At 40.3% G+C, this 9160-nt stretch overlaps 1 protein-coding gene across 1 annotated transcript; it reads right to left on the bottom strand.

Annotated features, from left to right (window-relative positions):
* Positions 1-1059: 1059 nt before the first annotated feature.
* Positions 1060-6611, bottom strand: LOC110485322 (T-cell acute lymphocytic leukemia protein 1 homolog). The gene is made up of 4 exons (XM_021556420.2): positions 6452-6611; positions 3930-4600; positions 3447-3544; positions 1060-3013 (listed from the first exon to the last, which is right to left on the bottom strand). Exons 2-4 carry the CDS (start codon positions 4445-4447, stop codon positions 2559-2561), a joined length of 1071 nt encoding a protein of 356 aa, XP_021412095.1. The 5' UTR covers positions 4448-4600; positions 6452-6611; the 3' UTR covers positions 1060-2558.
* Positions 6612-9160: the final 2549 nt, after the last annotated feature.

Genomic DNA, 9160 nt, shown 5'->3' with positions numbered 1-9160 from the left:
CATATACCACACTCCCTCTGGCCTTATTGCTTAAATATACACATATAATATTTACCCACATATACACATATAATATTGACCCATATGCTCATATTTTGTGTGATATACTAGTTTACTTACAATCAGAGCCATTTATAAAGAGACCGTATATCTCTGCTTCTAACCATTAGGCTCTTTTCCCCTGAAATTAAAATGATGCCCGTAGACCGCGATGGGAACTGGTGATGCGTCAGTATTTCACACACACCCCTTCATTCCCTACGGGACCAGTACCCTGACCTCTCCGTCTCTGATGGCTTTTTCATTGGCTGTGATTCTTATCAGTCATCTGCACCATCGCTCCACTCATCACAGAGCTGTAATCAGGACATACTGCTACCCAGTGCCCCCTTAAATACCTTCTAGCTCCACTCTATCACAATCCTATTAGTGGATAATAACAATAGTGGTCAATTCATATGGTGGGAACACGAAGGTTACATTTGACCCATTGCATCTCATCTGAAGAGGCATCTATCCTGATTGTGGGGTCTGTCTGTGGATGGATCTTTAGGGATTGGAATTTCAAATGATGGGAACTTCCCTAAAAATGGGTTGAAATTCAATTGGCATTTTTAATGGATAGTTTTGGGGGTTGGGGTCAACATAAAAAAATTATTATAATAAATAAATACAATTCCTTCCTCATACCAATTCCTTCCATGTACTGTATCTCTATTTGAAAACCAATTTGGAGTAGGCATAAATTATACTACTGCCATTGAATTAAACTGGAATTCAATCAAACTCATGCACCGAACAATGTTTACACCATGTCTTTGTTTGCAAACTACTGCCCATGCAGATTGCAGACAGGCCTCTAATTCACAAAATGGGAAGCATCTTCCTGTGAGGGGTATACCCACATATCCTATAATTCACTATGATTCTATACGTAGTTCTATGGGTCCACCTGGTTGATTTTAATACTTTTGTTTTTGAAATGTTTAAAGTAAAATAGATGATGGACAAATATAACATGTAACAATTGGAAACGATTAGCACAACAGCACACGATTGTCAAGTTATTTTTCTCCATTTTTTTTATTTTGTGGTTTCATACAATTCTCTGAGATATAACTTTGCATGTATTTATAGATGGAAAAGTTTTATCCTACAAAATATCACACACAAAAAAAAAAACTTTATATCATCATAGAATTAAAAGGTACCAATTCTGGTTACTCAATAGTATGCTGAAATAGCATGTACATTATGTTAAATACAGTGGTAAAACACTTCCTTTATGAATGTTATCAATAAAAGATAAATGAAAGAAGTGAATGTGTAAAAATAGGATAAACTCAATGTACCGTGGTTACAGGGAAAGAAGGAGTTGAACATTTTTTCCATTGTCCGTTTTATGTACACTAGAAGTGGAATGCTTGTTGTACCTGTCTTTAAATATCTTTAGATACAGAGATATTATAATGTTGTTTTATTGTTCTGTTATTGGACAGGAATCATTTCCTCCTTTGTTTTGGCTCTCAGTTAACTTGAATGGTGTTTGTGTGTGTGAACTTTGAATGGTGTGTGTGTGTGTGTGAACTTCAAATGGTGTGTGTGTGTGTGTGAACTTTGAATGGTGTGTGTGTGTGTGAACTTCGAATGGTGTGTGTGTGTGAACTTCGAATGGTGTGTGTGTGTGTGTGTGAACTTTGAATGGTTTGTGTGTGTGTGAACTTCGAATGGTGTGTCTGAACTTCGAATGGTGTGTGTGTGTGCACTTGCGTCGTACTTATCTCAATTACATTTTGTATGGTAAATATTGCAACCATGTGGTTTATGTGAATATCACATTAACAAGTAGACTTTTAAACATTTTGTTCTTCTCCCAACATTGACAGCCACACTGAGACCTCACTTTTTTTTGTCTTGACCGATTATCGGTTATTATCAGTTATCTCACTGAATAACTATTTGTGCTGGGGATTAACTGTGCCATCCAACAACTAATGAGGTGATCTTCAAGAAAACCAATTCTGGACTTCAGGTCTGGACATTATTATTTGATAAACCCCAAATGTTAGGTTCTAAAGGAACTCAAATTAACTTTAGCGGACCCTAAAATGAAGACAAGTCACTTACATTTAGTAGTCTGTAGTACTTAAGAACACAGTTCTCATTCTTGTTTAGAGTCAAGCAGTGTACCTAAACAAACTTTCACCTTAGACAAGAAAAGGTATCATTTTGCAATTTCATGCCTTTTTCCATAAATACCTTCACTGTTTTTAAATATTTTCAACTTAGTTTGTACTTTCATGACTTCCAAATCCATCACCTGCTTACAACAGCAGCTGGGACATGTTCCACCAGAGAACACACCCTCCTCTGGATTGGCCAATAACAGACAGAGCCATTGAGCGAAACAGGAAGAAGAGAGAGAGCAAATCTGTACACAACACAAATGCATCACCATTCGACACACCCTCTCTACCCAGGTGGAAAAATGCTCCAAATCGCCAACCTCCTGCTTCTCACATTGTCTCTTTTCTTCTCCACATAGGGAAAATGCTGAGTCATCTGTGGTTGTGTTCGTCCATATGGAGTCCAGAGTGAGGATGGAGAACCCTGGAGGTTTGCGTTCGAGACTCGACAGACGAGTCCTGGTCCTCGGTGTAGCTGTCGGGACTCCCATCCCCTCCCAGAAGACTCCCGCAGCTGGAGTTGCTGGATGACAGCATGCCCTGGAGGAGCTCCTCCCGGACCAGGCTCTCCTCATGGCCCTCGGGAGCCCAGGCCCCCTCAGCACCACTGCCGCCCCCCACCACACCTTCCTGGTCGTCCAGTAGCTTGGCCAGGAAGTTGATGTACTTCATGGCCAGTCGGAGGATCTCGTTTTTGGAGAGCTTCTTATCGGGCGGGTGGGTAGGGATGAGCTGGCGGAGGTCAGCGAACGCGCCGTTCACGTTCTGCTGGCGCCAACGCTCGCGGCTGTTGGTGAAGATCCGCCGCACAATTTTAGGCTGTGAGCCTGAAAGGGGGAGGAGGAGAGGGTGTTAAATACTGTGGGTATTCTGATATGTTTGATAATACACTGTCTGCATACACCAGCAGTATGTACAGTATAGTTGAATCATATGTGTTAGAGCTAGGCTTTAACAAAAGCTTGCACTGTGGCCTTCCAGAACCTGAGTTTGTCATTCCTATTCCCTACATGCCCTTTCCTTCTGTCTAAAGACCACCAACCCAGATGTCAGCTCTCTGTGTTAAACCACACTTTAATGGTATGACAGTTAGACTTGATGCAGCACTTTACAAGTTGTCAGTCTCTCTGTATTCCTGTTGCAGCTTTTCTCTTTAAAATGACTATTGTCCAGAAACTCCCTTTGCACCCTGACAGTTTGATGCAATATCCAGAGCAAAGTGTGGATAGACATAATTATTAAAATCTAAAATACTCTTACCATTATCATCGTTGATTTCAATCTCATAAGGCGCGGGTCGTCGTTTGATCCTATGGCTGGGGTACATGCCATACTGTTCTGTCTCGCCACCATAGCCACTAGAGAAAGTAATTAGAATTAGAAGTGGAATTAGACCACACATTAATATATCTATAGACTTTTATACTGGTGATTTTGTTGGACATAACTATGACAGTTAATATAGGCCTACGCATTTCCATTTGCAAAGTAAGAAATGAAAAACGCAAAGCATTTATAATAACACAAATCATTATTATTATTACTATTATTTAATAGCCAATAATAATAATGAAAACAATTTAAATCGGAATGCACATTTCAGGCCTAAACTTGGGATAGACCTAGGCTACATAAATCCAATACATATCCAACAATAATTGCGCTGACCCACAGCATAAACATCTCAAGACCACGCACATAATTTGGACATAAAAACATTTCCAAACGGTTAGTATGCCTTACCTGTTCATTGTGGCGAGTGGTTGAGCAAAGTTACTGTACAGCATCGCTCGTGCAGGGAGAGGGAAGGCGAGCGGGCTCAACTGCACCATTCGAGTTTCGCTCAACAACGGGTCCCGGGAATCCAGTGGCAGGGGTATTTGCGGTCTGCACAGCTCCGTGGTCTGTACCTTGTGGTTAATGTCTGCCGTCTGCTCCCTAGCTTTTATATCCACCGGTCCTCCTCCCCTGGCCAATTCGATAACCGGTACTAACTTTTTTAGCTCGCTGTGGTACGCCGTTTCCTTGGAAACGCCATTAATGAAGATAGTCCCGTTGCAGTGCTCCCTGGGGACACGCTTCCTCTCAGCTGAGTCCCCCGACGCCGCAGTCGTGTTTTCCTGTGTCTCGCTAACAGCTTCGCCCCCCTCCCCACTGACACGACCTGTTATGGAAGTAGTCAGGCTGTCGTGCTGTGGGGACTTGCACCCATTGACAATAGGACTGAGATGCCTAAATTCTGGTTTCCGTTTTTCCATCATTTCAACGGCTATTCGATAGATTCGACCGTGCGTAAAAATGCATGAAATAGCCTAGTAAAAACGCAAAGGCTTAATGGTAGGCTTATCCGAGATTGACTGAGTTGAGCATCGAAAAGACCCCACTCATCTGGCGATATTAATCCTTGATGTCACCTGCAAAAACAAGATAGCTTTTATGCTTATGCTTTAATGTTATGAATATAAACATTTTCTAATGAATAAACTCATTTTTCTAATGAGTATCCAAAAATGCAGACTCCTGCGGTCGCGACACTGCGGGTCCAGTACTGTCAATCCCGCGCACGCCACCTCATCAACCAATTCAGCAGGCAGATAGCTGCATCCATTAATTTGCACTTGGTCTAGAGGTGGGTGCATAGGCCTATACTATCAACGTGTTTAACTGTTTGAGCACACTGTTGCATTACTGCTGCCCTTGTCAATTACAGGCTATAAGCCAATTAACAATTTTGAATGCACTCTTGTAGTCCATCAGATCGGAATTATCATATCACATGACATGGCTACTACTTTAGAGAATAGTATTGTTTTTTAAAACAATTGTTGTTCTATTTGGCCTGTACATAAAAGATAAATAGAGAATGTAACATAGCTGGCTTTGTTCTAACTGGTACTCCACGTTCACGTGACCCTGACCTTATAAGCTGCTATTAACTGGCAGGGTGGATAACAATTCTGATAACGCGCAGGTTTTAACAGGGAGGGGTCTTAATCATTCTTCCACATTGTTGCATTTGCCCGACAATCGTCGTGCGGTTAAACGGAAGCGATATCTCTGCGTGGACATTTAAAAAAAAAAAAAAAAAAAAAATATATATATATATATATATATATATATATATATATATATATATATATATATATATATATTTGGGATTTTTAGACAATTGTCTAAATAAAAAAATACAAAAGTATATATTTTAAAATGTCCACGCAGAGATAACGCTTCCTTTTAATGTCTATTACAGACAATAGACTTAGACAAAATACAATAGACAACATTTCACATACATGGATCCCCTAAATTAAACATCAATATAATTAGCCTTTGTCTTTCGCTGGATCATTATCGTTATAATATAGCAGCCTATACCACACTCATATTCATTAAGTTGCAATGATAACCGCTGTCACTCTTGAGCACATATTTTTCAATTGAGCTCATAATTCTTCGTTCATTGTCTTTTTCTTTTGAATGTATTTTATTTGATATATTCTTACTTTTTTGCTTGAGCATAACTTAGTTTCAAATTAAATGTTATTTCTTCCCATGCTGCTAAAGGAATAAGTGTAGTGTTTTTCACAACCAATATTGTTTTGGTTATGGCTCGTGCGCTTAAAAGGTAATGACAATAACAGGGTATAGAGTACGTTTTTGCGTCGTTTATTTTAGGCTATCATTCATTATTAACTTATGGTTTTGTACGTTTGAAGCGAATTAAATCAGGTTTTAGAGTGCACAAAATGTGAGGTGGAAACCTTTTCATTCCATAGCCAAACTGTGTAGATAGACCTTGGCTTCACACATTTTTACAGAAACAGAGTGGTCATTTTCTGTTTCACAATAGCCTATAAAGATGTAGAGATTAATAACATTTTTAGACTGGGCCTACATAACGAATATATTAGGCTATTGCTCCGTAACCTAAATCAGAATGAAATTATCATCCACAAATTATTCTTAGCCTATAGCCTTCCCAAAGTATGTGGATAGTGGAAATTGACTGAGGATATGTTGCTAAACGAATAAAAAAGGAAAATATCGAAGCCTATTATATTGGTAGATAAAGTGAACGCCAAATCGATAGGCAAACTGCTGTATTTCCCTTGACCGAGAAACAAATTGGCCTGCATTTTCAATCAGAAATAGGAACGAACAATGATAAACAATTTTCTATATTTCCATTACAGATAACATATCCACAAATCCATACCAACAACAAATATGACTTGATAATGCCTATTTGGGTGTGCTGTCCTTACCATAGCCGGAGTGTTGTTGATAGAGTATGTGTGGAGCCATTTTGTCGAGGGTCGTCCATGTCTAAGGTTTTAGATTCACTGACGTACTGTGTGGAAACTGGAAGTGAGGTTTTATATAATTCCACATCATGTCCAGTGTGGCGCTTAGTGTGGGGAACGAGCTGAACACCGGTGCAATGTGGTGACGAGAGATAAGGGCGCGCAGTTGCGCCCCCTTAACCATTATTTATACAATTATTCATTATTATTTGACGTTTTATCGAGGGCAAATGGGAGGACATTTTTGTTGTTGTCTTATAGGCCTATTGAGAATGGATATGCACTGAAATATAGGCTAAGCGGGAAATTTGAAAGGAAAACATCCCATGTGCCTTGTAAAATGCTCCAAAGCTTAGTCCAAAATTAATTATAGAGCAATGGGGCGTATTTAAAATCATATCCGTGAAGATGTTGACTTGAGAAAAATACTATTAGGCCGTGTTTGTTTTGACTAATATCTTAACCTTTTATGACGGAGAATAACTAAACAGTGTGTGCGAAAATCATTAATGAATTTGAATAAATTAATGCGACATGTACAATTAATATCATTGGTCTTCTGAATGTATTTCTGATAATATTATATTGTGCAACAATGATAATTAATGAATTCTCTGTCATTTGGATCAAACTCTTAAGTTAATGCATTTGACAACACCCAGAACACTGTCAATCAATTATCTCTAACAAGTGTCTCTTGGGCCAGATATTCAATATTCACATGAGAGGTTTGCATGAAAAACCTCAATTGAAACAGCATAGCTTACACCTGGTAACCTACCTTGCCAATTATGGTTATCATTATTATTTAGCTGGCTCTACAATGATGTAGTCTATTCTTATAGCTAAATAGTCTATATGAAATAAACATATAGATCTACAGAGAAAAATAATAGGCTAAATCAGCTAAATTATCAGAAGCCTTTATCTTGCTTTGTTCATTTTGCAGGGGTTGCAGTCATTACCGAGATAAAGACAGATTCAGGTTGGATATTCATTCGCCTGTAGTTTTCCTTACGTCCACCAACAGCAGCTAGGGACCGTCAACATAGTGACAATTCAAATGTTCAAATTTCAATAGCTCTTTAACCATTACTCTTACAACATTCAAAACTGGTTCTAGCTAACCCGATGGCATAGACACACACATAGCTTTTTGGTTGTGACCTACTGACTTAAAACAAGGTTCAGAATGTACACTCAGCGGGCCTACACATTGCACCCCCTTTAGTTTGTCAATTTTCATCTCATGCAATTTTACATGAATTTTCTATGTTTTTTAATGTATCTAATTTCAATAGCTACTTGGAAATGTGACCTAAAAACCCCTGCTTGGACTCGGAGTTCCCCCCCGCCTTGATGGAGGTGTCCATGTGCACCTGGTAACCTGAAACAAGCTCTATGCACCTGGTGACCCACCTGCTTTAATCCACTCAGAGACTAAGTCCCCAACCCAACCTTCACAGCCTGAGTGCTGCCCCCAGCCCCTGAGTCCGGCCGCCCCTGCTCGGACTCTGAGTGCCCCCCCGCCTTGGGGGAGGTCGCCTCGTGCACCTGGTAACCTGAAACAAGCTCTATGCACCTGGTGACCCACCTGCTTTAATCCACTCAGAGACTAAGTTCCCAACCCAACCTTCACAGCCTGAGTGCTGCCCCCAGCCCCTGAGTCCGGCCGCCCGGACTCCAAAGCTTGGATCGAGGGCTGATTTTCAATAGATCGCAGCGAGTGAACTACTCTGCTACATACGAAACCCTGACCCAGAATCAGGTCGTCTACGAGTGCTTTAGTACCAGGTTCTCCGACAAACATGCGCATCAGGAGAGGGCCAGCATCTCTCCGGCCACACCTCAACCCTGTCAAGAACGGTGTGAGATGAAAATTGACAAACTAAAGGGTGTGCAATTTGTAGGCCCACTGAGTGTGCATTCTGAACCTTGTTTGAAGTCAGTAGGTCACATGACCAAGGAGCTATTGAAATTCAAATGTAAAAAAAAGTTTGTACTTTGTTTACGCTCTCTAACTAATTCAACTAGGAATACAAAATGTCTTTACCTCAGTGCAGTCTTTACAGGATCCCGGATGACTTTGGAAACTTGGCAGAATTAGGTGTAAAACTCACAGGACCACCTCGCCGACGGAGATTTGGTGGTATCAGTACGCCAGCAACCTGCAGGGTCATCCATCAAAGCAGGAGGCGAGACACTCGATGTGGGTATGGTGCGGTACAGTTTACTGTATGCTCAGAGATGCAAGCTTAGGTCCAACATTAGGTGTACTTTAGGCCTACATGTCTCTTTTGTCCTTAGGCCTACCATTTTCGATCCCATATTTCAAAGTAGTGTTTGGGGGGTAAATCTCAAAGACATATGCCGACATTAAATGAATATTCAATAATCAGTAGGCCTAGTGAACAGAACAAGTATCTAAATATATATGCGTGAGTCTATTTGAAATATATATATTTTCTAGCAGATTGGCTAATTAGCCTATGTCAGACATTCAAAAGATGTCTGACATTTAGGCCTGGAAAAAATATATAATAATATTTCCTTCGGTCCTCTGTTCTTTGTCAACGCAGCTCCCTCTGTCACGACCATAGACAAACAGTGTGGTCACGGCTCATGACCACCAACATCCATCCTGTCAGTATCCAAGTCCAAGCGTCACAC

The sequence above is a fragment of the Oncorhynchus mykiss genome, chromosome 1, assembly GCF_013265735.2.
Source record: "Oncorhynchus mykiss isolate Arlee chromosome 1, USDA_OmykA_1.1, whole genome shotgun sequence".
In the NCBI taxonomy this organism is placed as follows: Eukaryota; Metazoa; Chordata; class Actinopteri; order Salmoniformes; family Salmonidae; genus Oncorhynchus; species Oncorhynchus mykiss.
Note: the sequence above shows the minus strand (reverse complement) of the source record. Positions and strands in the feature narration are given on the sequence as shown.

Bases quoted from the DNA above. Each gene is read 5' to 3' on its own strand.
- LOC110485322 (XM_021556420.2), bottom strand. From the start codon at position 4,447: ATGATGGAAAAACGGAAACCAGAATTTAGGCATCTCAGTCCTATTGTC. The intron at 3,545-3,929 runs GTAAGGCATACT...TACTTTCTCTAG, and splicing joins CCACTCGCCACAATGAACAG to TGGCTATGGTGGCGAGACAG. The intron at 3,014-3,446 runs GTAAGAGTATTT...TCCCCCTTTCAG, and splicing joins TGAAATCAACGATGATAATG to GCTCACAGCCTAAAATTGTG.